Source organism: Etheostoma cragini, chromosome 8, assembly GCF_013103735.1.
Source record: "Etheostoma cragini isolate CJK2018 chromosome 8, CSU_Ecrag_1.0, whole genome shotgun sequence".
NCBI lineage: Eukaryota > Metazoa > Chordata > Actinopteri > Perciformes > Percidae > Etheostoma > Etheostoma cragini.
Genome location: NC_048414.1, coordinates 21,655,762 through 21,671,857, shown reverse-complemented (window position 1 = coordinate 21,671,857; position 16,096 = coordinate 21,655,762). Strand labels below are relative to the sequence as shown.

The 16,096-nt window shown below is 38.8% G+C and overlaps 1 protein-coding gene across 3 annotated transcripts in view; it reads left to right on the top strand.

Annotated features, from left to right (window-relative positions):
* nlrc5 (NLR family, CARD domain containing 5) overlaps window positions 1–16,096 on the top strand; it is a 58,259-nt gene that overhangs the window by 28,057 nt on the left and 14,106 nt on the right. For 2 of the 3 annotated variants that reach the window (XR_004657458.1, XM_034878137.1), the window contains exons 13-40: window positions 2,911–2,994; window positions 3,764–3,847; window positions 3,995–4,078; window positions 4,203–4,292; window positions 4,398–4,448; window positions 4,563–4,592; window positions 4,855–4,938; window positions 5,366–5,449; window positions 5,717–5,806; window positions 6,549–6,629; window positions 7,130–7,213; window positions 7,904–7,987; window positions 8,381–8,470; window positions 8,711–8,758; window positions 8,851–8,880; window positions 8,969–9,052; window positions 9,147–9,230; window positions 10,114–10,203; window positions 10,335–10,394; window positions 10,913–10,996; window positions 11,120–11,203; window positions 11,555–11,644; window positions 12,161–12,226; window positions 12,867–12,950; window positions 13,505–13,588; window positions 14,286–14,372; window positions 15,104–15,163; window positions 15,599–15,682. Coding sequence is in view for 2 of the 3 variants with exons in the window: in XM_034878137.1 (XP_034734028.1) it covers window positions 2,911–2,994; window positions 3,764–3,847; window positions 3,995–4,078; window positions 4,203–4,292; window positions 4,398–4,448; window positions 4,563–4,592; window positions 4,855–4,938; window positions 5,366–5,449; window positions 5,717–5,806; window positions 6,549–6,629; window positions 7,130–7,213; window positions 7,904–7,987; window positions 8,381–8,470; window positions 8,711–8,758; window positions 8,851–8,880; window positions 8,969–9,052; window positions 9,147–9,230; window positions 10,114–10,203; window positions 10,335–10,394; window positions 10,913–10,996; window positions 11,120–11,203; window positions 11,555–11,644; window positions 12,161–12,226; window positions 12,867–12,950; window positions 13,505–13,588; window positions 14,286–14,372; window positions 15,104–15,163; window positions 15,599–15,682 (2,139 nt within the window). In the remaining variant the exon portion in view is untranslated. The remainder of the gene's footprint in view (window positions 1–2,910; window positions 2,995–3,763; window positions 3,848–3,994; window positions 4,079–4,202; window positions 4,293–4,397; window positions 4,449–4,562; window positions 4,593–4,854; window positions 4,939–5,365; window positions 5,450–5,716; window positions 5,807–6,548; window positions 6,630–7,129; window positions 7,214–7,903; window positions 7,988–8,380; window positions 8,471–8,710; window positions 8,759–8,850; window positions 8,881–8,968; window positions 9,053–9,146; window positions 9,231–10,113; window positions 10,204–10,334; window positions 10,395–10,912; window positions 10,997–11,119; window positions 11,204–11,554; window positions 11,645–12,160; window positions 12,227–12,866; window positions 12,951–13,504; window positions 13,589–14,285; window positions 14,373–15,103; window positions 15,164–15,598; window positions 15,683–16,096) is intronic. The other variant, XM_034878139.1, reaches the window with a different exon arrangement.

The window sequence follows — 16,096 nt, the reverse complement described above, 5'->3', positions numbered from 1 at the left end:
AACTCCTCTCAACTGAAATAGTGGACACCTTTGCCTCCTTCCTTTTTTGACAGACAACATCCAACAAATTAGACAAGCTGTCGGTGCCTCCATGTCAGGCAAATGGTCCATGTCATTCCCTCTTAAAAACAATTCTAGCTACTTGATAGAATTTTAATCCAATCAGCCATTGCGCCCTGTAGAAGATCCTATTTAAATTAAGTTCTTCCTCCTGCTTTCTTGATATTCTTCCCACAAGCATCTTGAAAAATTTTTTTATCTGCATGGCATCAGACCTCCTGGAAATAGGGAATACTTCCTTCTCACAGGCTGCTTCCCCAAAACATTGAAGATATCAGTGTTCAAGTCTTTTTGGAAAAATAGAAAAATGCAGAATTACAGGCCCATATTAAATCATAGAAAAGACGGTTTTCAATCAACTTAACACCTTCCTGGCACTAAATATCTGTTTTGATGTATTCCAATATGGATTTCCATCTTATCACAGCACTGATACTGCTCTTACGGAAGTACTGAAGGACATCTATTTAAATACAGACAATGGAAAAATCTGTGTCTTAGTTCTGTTGTATCTCAGTGTTAAATACAGTGGACCACAAGATACTGCTGGACAGACTAGAAAACACATCCCTTAACTGGTTTGAATCCTATCTGCAGGATAGAGACAATTTAGTGTCAGTTGGACCTTACAAATCTGAACTAACGGCAATGCCATGTGGAGTTCCCCAATGTTCCTTTCTTGGTCCAGCCCCCTTCAACATCTACAGTGAGGAAAATATGTATTTGAACACCCTGCTATTTTGCAAGTTCTCCCAATTATAAATCATAGAGGGGTCTGAAATTGTTGTCGTAGGTGCATGTCCACTGTGAGAGACATAATCTAAAAAAAAATATCCAGAAATCACAATGTATGATTTTCTAACTATTTATTTGTATGATACATCTGCAAATAAGTATTTGATCACATGTCTGTCAGCTACAATTCTGACTCTCAAAAACATGTTAGTCTGCCTTAAAAATGTCCACCTCCACTCCTAAATTAGATGCACCTGTTTGAGGTTGTTAGCTGCATAAAGCCACCTGTCCACCCCATAAAATCAGTAACAATCCAACTACTAACATGGCCAAGACAAAGGAGCTGTCCAAAGACACTGGAGACAAAATTGTACACCTCCACAAGGCTGGAAAGGGCTACGGGGAAATGTCCAAGCAGCTTGGGGAAAAAAGGTCCACTTTTGGAGAAATCATTAAAAAATGGAAGAAGCTAAACATGACTGTCAATCTCCCTTGGACTGGGGTTCTATGCAAGATCTCACCTCGTGGGGTCTCAATGATCCTAGGAAAGGTGAGAAATCAGCCCAGAACTACACGGGAGGAGCTGGTCAATGACCCGAAAAGAGCTGGGACCACCGTTTCCAAGGTTACTGTTGGTAAAACACTAAGACGTCATGGTTGGAAACCATGCATGGCACAGAAGGTTCCCCAGCTTAAACCAGCACATGTAAAGGCCCGTCTTAAGTTTGCCAATGACCATTTGGATGATCCAGAGGAGTCATGGGAGAAAGTCATGTGGTCAGATGAGACCAAAATAAAACTTTTTGGTCATAATTCAACTAACCGTGTTTGGAGGAAGAAGAATAATGAGTACCATCCCAAGAACACCATCCCTACTGTGAAGCATGGGGGTAGTAGCATCATGCTTTGGGGGTGTTTTTCTGCACATGGGACAGGGCGACTGCACTGTATTAAGAAGAGAATGACCAGGACCATGTATTGCGAGGTTTTGGGGAGCAAACCCTCAGTTAGAGCATTGAAGATGGTTCGAGGCTGGGTCTTCCAACATGACAATGACCCGAAGCACACAGCCAGGATAACCAAGGAGTGGCTCTTTAAGAAGCATATCAAGGTTCTGGCGTGGCCTAGCCAGTCTCCAGACCTAAACCCAATAAAGAATCTTTGGAGGGAGCTCAAACTCCGTGTTTCTCAGCAACAGCCCAGAAACCTGACTGATCTAGAGAAGATCTGTGTGGAGGAGTGGGCCAAAATCCTTTCTGCAGTGGGTCAAACCTGGTGGAAAACTACAGGAAACGTTTGACCTCTGGAACTGCAAACAAAGGCTGCTGTACCAAATATTTACAGTGATTTTCTCAGCTGATCAAATACTTATTTGCAGCTGTATCATACCAATAAATAGTTAATAAATGTGATTTCTGAAATTTTTTTATTTATTATTTTTTAATTATGTCTCTCACAGTGGACATGCACCTACAATGACAATTTCAGACCCCTCCATAATTTCTAAGTGGGAGAACTTGCAAAATAGCAGGGTGTTTGTCACGTTTCTAAAAACAACAACAGATCTTACCATAATTATGCGGATGACATCAAGATTTACTTCACCATGAACCCAAAGGACTATGATTATTATGAATATTTTCAAACAGGAAATGAAACCCGTTTTTTGCATATTATTCTAATAAAATCTGTTTTAATAAAAGCGCATGTGACATCTCACATTGTGGCTTTGAGCTTTCAACTGAACATTTAGTAGAAAATACCTGGCTATAAATTGTGAATTGCAACTCAGCCGAAAAATACAGAGTTATGATTTTTTTGGGCCATATTGCCCAGCCCATGATTTTGCATATTTATAACCAATAATTGTACAATAAATGGAATTGCATTGATTATTCTTTGACCTATGTAGTAGCAGTATAAGTTCATAACCAGCAGTTCATAACCAGCAGATTAAATCTTCTTGTTAATTTCTCCCTGACATTGTTTCTTTTGTGTGCTTAACAAATTTGAAATATTTAAGGGGGGGGGGGGGTCTTTGGATCTCAGATTACAATCCAACATGAAGGTTTTTTTTTTAATTAATGTTCCATTTCACTATTTGTGTGTCTTCAGTTTTCGCAGCCGCAAGTATGGCGACAAGTTTGCTGAGAAGTTGTCCTCCATTCTGCCAAAATTCACAACGCTGAAAAAACTAGAGTAAGATTCAAAATTTCTTCTTGTCTTCTTCCTACTCTATTTCATTTCCCCAGTTTTTTGAATCACTCTTTGATTCCTATCAAGCTTAGCAAAAGTGGAATGGTTTAAAGGTATGGTTGGTAATGTTTAGAAAAGTAGCAAGATTTGAATGTAGCATCTCTCTTTGGGGGCTCGGTCTGACCCCTCCCCGTGCCTTCGGGGTTCAGACCCACAAACAGACGTGCACAAGGACCGCTGCGTCGTGGCTTCAGAGCAGAGCAAAATTAAGGACCAGCGTACTCCTTATAGCAAGCGTATGTGTAAGTTGTAGCAATTTTTGCTCAATTTTGTCCTCCATTCTCCAGTAGACCTACAGTTACTCCAGTGGCGACGATGCGCTTTGAGCTCAGGCTCGTACATGGGAGGGGTAGAGTACCCGCAGCGGGGCAAGGAGGCATTTCATGGTTCTTTCATTGGTTCTTTCTAAGCGGACCACGAGGCAGTGAGTAGTAGGCATTTCAACAGGATTACAGCAGCAACAGCAGACAGAAGTTTTTCGCTCCTTTTTCAGAGTCCATAAGTTATTTATTGCTGTTGGGTGTAACGACCATTTCAAACATCATATACAAAAGTTTATTGGAAATAGCTACCAGCCCTGCCTTCTCAAGAGTGTACTCACAGATCAATGTAATTCTCTTTGAAATACTGCAAGGAATGCACCAGAATGTAGTAGAAGCAATCAAACAACTCAACAACATTGATTGGCTGATTTTGTCTTTGTCTTCCGAAGGTTTTGTGGCGCCAGTCTGACTACCACAGGAGCAGCTAGTTTGGCCTCCGCTCTACAGAACTGTCCAAACATCACAGAAATCAAGTATATTTGCTATGACATAATTTCACTGCTTCATTAGAGTTCCCCAGGTCTTTGGAACTGTGGGAACTCATGATAGCTAATATGATGGTGAAATAATTTGGGTGCAGGTGTAAACTTTAACACCACGCTTTTATTTTTGTGTTGCAGTCTGAATGACAACAATCTCAAAGACGTCGGAATCAAACACATAGCTGATCTTTTTGCCAAACCGTCAAGACTGGTCCTGGTAAGGTAAGTACATACTTCCAATTAGATGATTTTTTTTAAACAGAACCAAACACAATATTCAGATTTTGCTGATTATTATCTAATTCTTTGCATTAAACTTCAGTGTTTGTGCCTGTTCACCTTGCAGGCTGGGTCAAAACAGCAGCTCTCTGGAAGCAGTGGACTATCTCATTGGGAAAATGTCTTCATGCTTGAAAATCCAGCACCTTCATGCAGAGTATGACCACACCACATTTTGGGTCATTTCCACTCACTATCACACTTTCAAAATTTGTTATATATAACTGTTATACAGTAACGGTTTTTGTTTTGTTTTTTGCAGTGGGAAGAAGGAATTGACCATAACTTTCTTCCAAAATTCCGATTTAAACCAGTGAGTTTTTTAATGGATGAACTTAATGACCAGTGATTTAATGTCAGTGAATAACATCCTTATCAAACGAAAAATTGCACATACTGAAATGCTGTTATTTATTCCCCTCTGCAGCCATATAACTAAATCTGAACCAACAATCAGGTGAGGCATTAGATGATAACACTCTTATATTGACCACTTTCCAGATCTTTACGAAAATAGCCAGTTTCCTTGAAGTTTTCTCCTTTAAATAAGGCGCTTGTAACTCGCCCTTTTTTAACAACTGAATCTGATTCTGTGACATAACTACTGCCCGACAGCAGCTATTAAAGTTGAATTAATGTGCCAATTCATTTGAATTTGATACAATTATGGTTAATTAATTAATTAATTAATTAATCTTGCATTAAAATTTGTTTTTTAGCTTGTTGAACCAGACATGGAGCAAGCCTAAGATGCAAAAAGTTGCAAAGTCCCTGGCACGTTGCCCTGCCTTGTCGGTCCTGGAGTAAGTAACACTAAATACACTTCTTTTTAAATTTAGGATACCCCCAATGAAACATGAACATACCAAAACAAAATAATGCAGTACTAAACACAATAATTGGTAGCCATGTACTGACCTATTGTGTAATCCTGGTTTATCTATCTTTACAACTAAAACAGTAAGTGTAAGTATTGCCATTCCAATTGCTATCAGAACTCAGTTTTGACATTTTGCGTATTTTTATCAGACAGTCAGCACTATAATTTGGCTCTGCTGGTCAGAGTGGACATTCTGTCTGTGTATGCGACTGGGTCAATCGGACCACATTGTTCTTTCACTAATAATGCATATAGTGTAGCTATTCAAATCCAATCCAAATTAAGTTCTGTGTGTGTGTGGGTGTGTTTCTGTGTGTGTGTGCATGCATGTGTGTGTGTTTACATTCTAGCATGTCTGGAGGCCATTTAGATGTTGAAACTCTGAGGACACTGACTGACTTTTTGCCAAAGTTCAACGTCACCAAAAAGATCATGTAAGACTGGATACATAGAAAACTACTGAACACAAAGCACAAGAGTGGTATAAAAGTACATGTATTCGGCATATGATTGTTTATTACTATAATACTTTCCTTCATGGTATATTGGTACACTAAATTTAACCAGAAAGTAACATGAAGACATTTAATGGACTATTTAGTACATATTGCTTAAGGATAGACAAGTACAAAAAAACAGTGTTCAGCATCCGTAAGAATTATGCAGCAGCAGTTTGTTTACGTACAGATTTCTTTTCTCAGTGTGAATGACAGCTTGTCTTCAGTGGAGGGTTTGATGATTCTGACGGCTCTGCTGTCTAAGTGTCCTGCTGTGGTGGAGCTTCATATCAGGTACAGACACACTTGTAATATGCATTAGATCTGAATAAATCAAGGATTTTTCGAGTTCAACGATTCTGCTACAAAACCCGGCGTCCTGGGTGAAAGTTCTGTGTTGTTTGACCAACCCCCGCCCAACCTACTATTACTACTTGTTATTGTTGTCGCTCTTCACACTACGTCATTATGCCATACCCGGTGCGTCCCATACAGACGCTAAAGCGTCGGTATTGGACGCTGACAGTCTCTGACCAAGCGTCAGTGATTGACATCTAGGAAATGAGAACGGTGACCCCAAGCATGTTTTCTCAGTGGGCTACCTGTATATGAAAAAGTACACAAACACGTTTGGTGAATGCCCAGGGTCTTGGGCGCTCCAGCACGTTGTTTTGTTGCCGGCTGTTGTGTACCTTTCTCTAGCCGCTGTGCGCGTTGTAGCCGCTTCCACAGCAGGCTGAGCCGGGCTTGCCTGGACAGGCAAGCGCTCCAAATGGCACTGCGCTAGTACGCTAAATGCACACATGCATACGCCTTTAAATATACTAGGACCATCATGTCATTCTTCTGCAACACCTATCACTGTGTAAAATAATCAGCAACATTTAAATAGCAGTTTTTCTACTGCATTCAGATTTGTTGTATTTTTTACAAATACTCATACATTGTTTAGTAATAATAAGCCACAAAGATTATAAATTTTTAAATAGTGTGTTTCCCACTGCCATGTAACTGTATTTCTTTTTTAATGTTTCAGACTACAGAGTCCTTTCCAGGTGTCGATATTGTTTCCTGGAGGCAGAGAAAAACCTGCAAATGAAACATCTAAAGTGCTGTGGTATGTAATTAGGTGGGAGGGTTGTCAGTGGATGGGAAATGGTGGGATTCAAAGGTCACTGCAGGAGGGAGTAGCAGGATCTGAAATGACAGGAAAGTCAGTAAATTGCAAAGGAAGAGATTATGTGAAAGCAGAAAATGTTGAAGTAGAATCCGGACACACTGTAACCACTTCTAACGAAACAGCACTGTGAAAGCAGCGTGTTGCAACAGGATTCGGGGCTGGGATTTACTGCAGAGATCATACAGTTACAGAATTAGAATACTTTATTATGGTTGGCTCCAAAACTCGTATGTGAAGGTATGTGAAGACATGTTCTCTCTTCAACATTCAAAACTCTGCACATACTGTACATCGTTCATTTCAATGCATCTCAAACATCCAAGGGGGGCAAAACACATTTTTCAGTGAAGGGGAACTTTATCTTATAACTATATATTAGTGAATATTAGTAATGCTGTCAATGACGATGGCAATCCTGAAACTGTTGCGTCTGTCAGTCTCAGCTGCAGTTGTCTGCTGCCTTCTCATCTGGACAGAGTGTGGAGGAGTTTGGGAGCCTCTTCTGATCTCACTTTGCTGGAGTAAGATACACAAAAACATAATCAAAAAACACTTACATGTCCTTTATCCTTGTATGCTAAAGCAGAATCACTGTTGACAATCTGTGAACAATTAGTAGTAGAAGTAGATATAATGATGATGGTTGGCTTTTGCTTTATGTTCCACAAGCTCGGTCTGAACATGGAAAAACTGCTTTTAACTTTAGTGCACCTGAGTTCTTTAAAAACAACTTAGTTGGCGTAGCCTTGTGGACAAATTAGAAATCTGGTTTTAGACCTCCAAACAAGTTCTACTTGTAATTGCTTTCTATAGCATTCTTATTCTCTAGCTATAATTTATTTATCTAATACTTTTTTTCCAAATCAGAAAGTTTTATTGTCTTTCTATTTTTCTTATGATGGTGTTTTCTGTGGTTTCGTTCTGTTTTTGACTTTGTTATTGGACTCAATGTCATTGTAAATGACGCTCTCCCCTCAATGATCTATTGAGTCTAAATAAAAGTTAAATGCATAAATGGATATGTGCACACTATGTTGAAATCAGCTTTGGGAAAAAACAAACATGTGCCTGCATGGCTAATTCAAATGTGGCCATAAATCCTAATGCAATGTTATTTTTATGATCTCATGAGCAGTTTATGTTGGCAGCCACCAATGTTTTGCCCTTTCTTGTCTCTGACAATATTTTAACCCAAAATTCTTTTCTATCAGTCTGTCCAATAACTGTTTAGGCAACAAAGGTCTGAAGAAAGTGTTGGACTACCTGCCTTGTCTAAGTAACATCCAGGAAGTAAAGTAAGACTCACACACAATGACAATAAAAGATACATACTAAACAATTAAAAATCATCCACAACTTTACTAGTAAACTTTATAGTAAACCCCCATATAGTTTGTTTTTCATGAAATGCAATTGGATTTTGTGTTGTGTTACACCGAGCTGATCTAATAGTGGTTATCTGGCAAAAGCATGACTGGTATTTTCTCATCAAACAGACTCCAAACAAAATGAGTCAGCGCTGGCAGCTACTGTGTTTACCTCGGGGTATCACTCATTATAAATGCTTTGTTTAGAGATAAATATAGCCCTTCCCCTTGGTTACCCCAGGGCAGTACTCATTATAAATGGCTTTTATACAGCTAAATAAAGTCCTTCTCCTTGGCTCATTGTTTGTGTGTGTTTTTCAGTGTCAGTAGCAATGGGATTGGCATGGAAGGAGTGGTAATGCTGGCTGGTGCATTGTCCTCCCATGACAACTTAACACAAATTCACATCAGGTATTCTTTGTTGTACTGTTAAGACTTTTAACGATTTTTATTAGAGCAGAAGCTTATTGAGGACATGTTTCACCAGTGTGGCGAGATGCCAGTTAAAACTACATCAGCCGCTTATTAAGTACAAGTATAAATGCCACAGGAATTGGAATAGATTGATTGGGCAGAGAGTGGTTTGTTAACTATATATTGGTGTTAACATGTGCAGATTGTTAATCTGATAGCGCCCTGTTGGTTTTACAGTCATGGAGACAGAGACCAGTTGATTCTAAAGTTCGGCCCTCACAAAAGGTAGAAAAGCTGCTTCTGTGAAATTCTCCACACACCTGGATACCTCTGTCTGGATTTTAATTTGTCAACTAATGAGCTCATTCTCTTTGTAGGGATGACCAACAGCAGCTAAAGATGTTCAGGTACAGTAAGTAACAAAGAGTTTAAAGGAAATGCACACAGTTGACGGTCATTTCTTAGACAAAGAAACCATCCTCTTTAATGCTGCAGGATAAACAACAGCAGCCTTATGCCATCAGACACAAACCGAATCTGTGGACGATTGGTCCTGTGTAGCTCCCATTTTGAGTTAGAGTAAGTTTGATTGTTTTGATTGTATATCCACAAGTTATAATGTCAGGATTTTGTCCAAACGGATAGACGGTAATATACTTTTATGTTTGGTCAGTTTGTCTCACAGCTCATTGCCAGACAAGGCTATTGAGAATCTGGTCAATATTCTGCCAAAGATGGGATCACTGCAGAGACTCAAGTAAGAAGTACAAACACGCATGAATTAATGAGTGTGGACAATTACAATTACAGCGGGGCAGTTTCAACAAGTTTAAAAGAAAAACACAATAAAAGAGGAGAATCCAAGATAAATAAAATAAGAATAAAATGGAAGATACTGTATATATAGCACGCATACCTGCTTCTTCCTTAAAAAGCTTCCATATGGATGTATTTTAAAATTCTGCGTTTTTCTCAAATGAAAAGGAGAGAGCATGATGCCTTCTATTCCTATAGATCTAGATCAGTTTACCAGTACTAATCTGAACTAACGATGTGATCAATGTCACTAGATAGAAAGGAAACGTTGACTTTCACTCTGTGCTATTCATTGACAGTAAAAACAAAGTCATTATTATATGCACTGTCCCTGTTGGCAACACTATTTTGTTTTGTTATGGTGTGTTTACATTTTTTTTTTAAATATACTGTATATATCAGAATGTCAGATTTTTAAATAACTAAATATTTGTAGCGGTATCGGCCTTTAAAAATCCTTTATCGGTCTGGCTCTAGTTACAGTAATCTAAGTGCAAAGAAAAAATGGCATATTTAAATGTTTCTAACTCAGCTTATGATACAACACGAGTTTTACATGTGTGTGTATGTGTTATTAAGATGTATGGCATTGTCCAGAAATTACTCCTGTTGTGCAAATGTTGTTCTATAGAAATAGGTTGCATACACTCAGAGATGAGTCCAGAAATAAATAGGTACAACAATTATATTGATGTTGAAATCTGCTGCAGTGAAAACAACACCAAGGTTAATGCTTGTTTTGAACCCAGTATATAATTGTTGTAATATTATCCACTACCACTTTCTCATTTAATATGAATAAACCCTTACTTCTTCCTCTCCAGTGTCAGCCACAGCATCACATCCACAGCTGGAGCCTTGATGATGGTCAGATGTTTGAATGTCAGTCAGCAAGTCACATCAGTGGAGATCGCGTAGGATTTTTTTTAATGCTCTTTTCTGTATCCATCCAGTGTGTTCATTGGCTAAACTTAATATAAGTAATTATATTGAATACAGAATGCCCCTGCAATAACTTTAAATACTGCTTCTAACTCTTCTTTAGGCCTCAGATTGAATCATTCATTCATTTTGCCAGTGTGAAAGCCGAACAAGCCAGCTGCAGGTTGGTGATTTGTTTTGTCTACTGGTATAAGTACACTTGGTTGGTGTTTGCTTCTCAGACTGCTCAATCAAATCTATCTCATCCAAGCAATAATTGCACAAACTGTATACTATATCAAATCTAACTGCTTCTAGTTTCTTAACGTTGACTGTCGTTGAATGTGGTTCAGTATAAAGATGGAACTTGGCAGGAAATTTTCTATTTTTCAAACTGTGAATTAGTTGAGCACATGTTCCCTCTTTTAATTTTAATTTTAATGTTAATGTTAAAATACAAACACTGCTAAAACTAAAAAAATGTACCACTTTTTAGAGCAGCACACAATGTCAACCACTATGAGTCGCCAAAAGGAAGACAATGATAAAAGAAAAACTAGAAGTTATTAATTATTGATGTCAGTTTGAAGTACTTTTTTGAAGTACTTTTTCAACAAAAAGGAAAAGTGTGAACACACCATAACTGTCTATGTGTTGTGGGTCTGTCTCTCTCTCTGTTTGGCTGTCTGTGTGTGCTTACAGGTTAACTCATTGTAACCTGAACGGTGAAAACTTGCAAAGGCTGCTCGAGATCCTACAGCAGGGTCCCCAACTGTCTGACCTGGAGTATGAGCCACAAACAAACCCAGTCTTCTTCCTCATACATTCATAGTTAACACCTATATACTGTACACACTTATTAACACAATATTGGTATGGATACTAAGTTATTCTCTCCTTTGACTGCAGTTTATCAAGCAACAAACTGGAAGATGAAGGCGTTAAGTGTTTTCTGGATTATCTACAAAAGCTCAAAATCACCAGCTATGTGAAGTAAGATATTAATACTGGTGTTTATCATTTTCAGTTCTATATTAATTTGGACATGCCTTACAAAGAAAAATAACAGTGATTTAATGAAGGGCTTGTTAAAAATAGAAAAGACTTTCAGTTTATCCCTGTTACCAAAACAAATGCCGTTTGTATTTCACTTTAATGATATATTGTTTTTAGAAATGCAGCTCAGCCTGTTTTGTTTTGTAGAATACTACAAAATTATACAGAGTAAATAAAGTATTTAATAGATTAGGCCTAAATAAAAACATAGGTCAGATATACTATCAAATCGAATAGGTTAAACATAGAGTAATACTTTCCTGGTCGTTAATGTGTCTTCATCAACAGTTTGAGCAACAACGGGCTGAGCCAGCAGGGGCTGTTGGATGTGGCCAGCGCACTGTGCACCTGTAACAGCGTCTCCGGTGTCGAAGTCAGGTAAGGCTGAGCATTGTGGAAATAAATGAACAAAGGGCCAAGAATGATAGCAAATTTAAATGGGTGGGGGGAAAAATCCATGTAGCATGGTATCGCGATATTTTCCGTGGCACGACTATATTGATATACAGACAAGTTTCGATCTTTTACTATATATGTGGTGGTCAGATTGTCTGCTTGACAATCCCATTTTGCAGCAATTCAATTGAAGTGAAACAGAGACATTTATGTGTTTAGAGGAAACAGATGTTGACAAAGTTTCCTATTGGGGGCATGATGTGGAATTGGGAAAAAAAAAAGGTGTTATCGGAGAATATTGCAATATGTTTAAAAGTGCAACAATATCGACAAATGACATAAGTATTGCGATGATATTGTATTGTGAGGCCTCTAGTGATTCCCACCCCTACAATTTAACCAATTGTCAAAAGCATGAAAAACTGGCATAATTAACCGAGTCCTTTTCCCTGTCGGTCTCTTTGTCCATGGACTCAATCTTCTGATGTCTGCTGCTAGTTTGGGAGCAGAGGAGAGATGTCTCATCTGGTTTACACAATTTGAAGGTTGTGTAAAAACGCTGAGGTAGGACAAAATAACAAGAGTAGTAAATAGCAGCTCCTACAGTAGCAAGCATTGACAGATGGAAACAAACAGGAACTGGCAAAGATCAAATTCAAATTCCAAGAGGCTTTATTATACATGACCGTTTAGCCATATGGTATTGCTAAAGCACATAGTCCAACAGGTACAAATACACATGATTGCAGACAGGATGCAGAAAATGAAAAGTTTTGTTAACATTTGTGCAAAAGCATGTCAACAACATCTGTGCATGTGGTGAGGTGGTGGGGGACATTCTGCTGATAGACTGGATTGGCATTTTGTTTATGTTGGTATTTTGGTCAAATTTGTGGTAAATTTAGGGAAACATTCAATCAGCTAGATATTTAGCTAACTAACCCTGGCTGGAGTTAGCAAAAACAAGCAAAAATCATCACCATATGTTTTCATCGCATAGTGGCACAACTAATGCTACAATATGTAAGAGCAACACCACAGTTTCATTGTTAGCATTCTGAACAGACAGTTGTAGGTCTCTCTGTTTGTTGTCTGACTAAGTAGTTCAAAGGTTTCAGTGCCTATTGCATTCAACATTTGTATCGAGTATTATAGTCTTTGTTTGTTCTTTCCTCCCCCCTCATCCCCCATCATGCCTTTACAGTGTCCGAGAGAGTAATTTGGAACATGACTATCTGGTCAGATTAGCAGAGATCGTGTCTACCTGTCCCAGTCTGACCAAACTGGAGTAAGTACACCTCCATCTTCCGACCATGTTATACTGTAGGGCAGAACATGTTAGGCTAAAGTTCACTATTCACTATGTAACAGATAAACATGTCATGGAGTATCATAACATGAGACACCTTCAAAACTGCTCTATATTCCTATGCAAGGATGACATATGGATATGAAATGCCAGCAATAACTGTTTTTCTTTAAATAAGCATGGAACATCAAACACAGTACATTTTTCACCATTGCTTAAGCTATTATAATCAAAAAACAATATAAAAAAAAATCAGGACTTTCCTGTAAACTAAAATTTCTAGGAAAATTCTTTGTCCATGAAACCCTCTCAAAACCCCTGAATAATTAACATTTTCAACCAGATTTAAACAGACTAATGTTATAATTATTTTTGATTTTAAAGACAGATAAAATATTTTTTAATGCATTTTTTGTGTTTTTCTCGACTAATTTAATGTGAGTATATATGAAGAGAAATCGCTCAGAAGGACATCTACTGATTAAAGTATCTGAGGTTGTCCAGTGATTATTTAATTACTGGTTGGTCCACAGATTCAAGAACAATTTGCTGCAGTCGGATTGCATTGAAGACTTGGTGAAACTGTTGAACAGCAGTCAGAGGGGATTCAGCGTCAGGTAAGAAGTACTATATATCCACGACGTTTCACTTCGGAGTTGCATTTTAAAGTCGGGTCGATTTTTGATGAAACAGATCTCTGGATGATAATTTCAGACAGCTAGCTAGTCCAGTCTGAGTTTTTAGATTGAGATGTCAAAACAAGTCATTGAGGGGGTCTGAAAAGTCACTTAATCTAGCGATAAAGTCGCTGAGTTGGCAACAGTGCGTACACATGTTTTACCAAAACAAGTTCCTTCCCAAGGCTAATTTGCAGAGGCACTGTAGTTCTGTTCAGCGCTTAGCGCCGCCCAAGAAAATTGGCATTGGTTTAAAGAATTGTTGAAAAACCAGAGCACGTTTTTCTCTCATCACAGAAGCTGTGACAACTAGCCAGACTCTCCTCCTCAGCGCTGTGGAGGAAGGTCTGGCAAAGCGAGACTAGGAAAGAAGGAACACAGTAGATGTAGCCTATGCCGTTGTGTAGGAACATTTTGCTGTGGCTTGTTTCTTCCACTTCAAAACCAGTGACTTACCTGGGAATAAGTTGTGTCAGTATTCCCTCTGTAGCAGTGAAATGTGGGAAACTTAGATCTTAATTTTTTAGCTTTCCTTTTCTTAGCATACAATCCATATTGGCTTCTTTTTGTCTTGGCAAAACACATTGCCATGTTTCTGTCCAAACAGTTGAATGAACTGGTGCTCTGTCTCTCTCAGTATTGAGGAACGTTGGATCAGATCTGAGGAAGCTGTTAGTTTGGTGTGTCGTTGTCTGGAGCTCAGCAGCAACATACACACTATCAGGTGAGCAAATGCAAATGCATGCAAGTACACACACACACACACACACTTTTGTATCCAATTCAATTCAATTTAATTTATAGTATAAAATCACAAAAGGTTATCTCAAGACACTTTACAGATAGAATAGGTCTAGAACACACTCTATAATTTACATAGACCCAACAATTCCAGTCATTTCCCCAAGAGCAAGCATTCAGTGTGACAGTAGCAAGAAAATAATTCCCTCAGCTGGTGAGGAAAACTTCCTTTTAGGGAGCAACCTTGGATAAACCCAAACTCTTGGTATGCAGAAGGTAATAATAGTCACAATAAAGACAACTATTACTAGAAATAGTGGTTGTAGCTGTTTATGGCATAGCTGGGCACTGCAGGGCGTAGCAGGACATAGCAGGGCATGGCATAGCAGGATTGGGAGCAGGACCATGGCCACAGCTGCAACCATGATTTAGGTGCCACCCTAATTCAAGGAAAACTGCTGTTTGTTGTGAGGTTGATCAGTGAGCACGTGTCAGTGGCGGACTGATAAACGATTTAAAAGGGATTAAACAACGTTACTTGTTTTCTGCAGCAGCTTATGCTCTGTACTACTGGGGACGATTTGGTGCAGAAATGGGCGTTTTCAGGGTTTACACAGATGGTGAAAATCTGGAGGATAAATTCCAGGTTCCAGGTTTTCCAACAAAACACTTTTGTTATTATGTGTAAAATCACTGTATACTTTTACTTTGCAGGGTTCACCACAACACTTTACACCTGTCTTTGATGAAGTCCACTGAACTGACCTCAGTCAGGTAGTATATTTAGTTTGCTTCTTTTGTTTAAATAAAGTCCCACTCCACTCCAAAAAGCTTAATGTTGCTTCACTTGACCTTCCCTGAAGAATGATGAATGACTGTATTACTATTAACTATGCATCTTGTGAAGTGTAAAATGTATGTGGAAGTCTCCAGTGCACAAACACTGAGAATGGACTGTTCAGTAGGAAGTAAGAGACATCTTGTATATGTCTGGAGGGGGTCAGAGACATGAACAATACAGTAATTATATATTGTATTAAATGAAGTGTAAAATTTATATCAAATGTTAAACTGTAGGTTAGGTCCTGCTGTACACATAGACATTTTGTCAATGCATGTTTATGTGCAAGTACTGTAGCTAATAACAGCAGGAAAGAAAATGCAAGCAAATAACTTAAATAACCTCTCCTCACCTCCCCTCTCTTCCAGCCTCTTGGACTGTGCAGTCAAGGGGTACCAGCTTGCATCTATGACGAGCCTCATCTCAAGGTGTTCTTCCCTGACAAAGCTGGAGTTAGTACTCTATATTTTCTTTATGAATATATTATGCAGAAGGCAGTATGCAAGGGAGACTTATTTGTAAAACAAAATGGAAGAAACAAAGAGAAACTAGAACTGCAAGCAGGGGTCCAAGCCTCATTGCGCCAGTCGTCCCGACACGAGTCGGCACTGGCAAACCGGTGGAGTGCTTGAAAGCGGAACCCAAAGCGTTAGCGTGGGGAGGCAAACATCAGGAAATATTTAGAGGTGGGAGCCACAAGGTCGGCGGTACAGTGCCGTTGCAAATATCCTTGAGGTCACTTGAATGTTAAAAAGGTGTAGGACCACACAGCAATTCCACACACAGTTCTATACATATGGAGCCATCCAGTGAAAAAATAAACATATTGAACATTATAACTCTTATAAAGGACAAATTAGTTACAT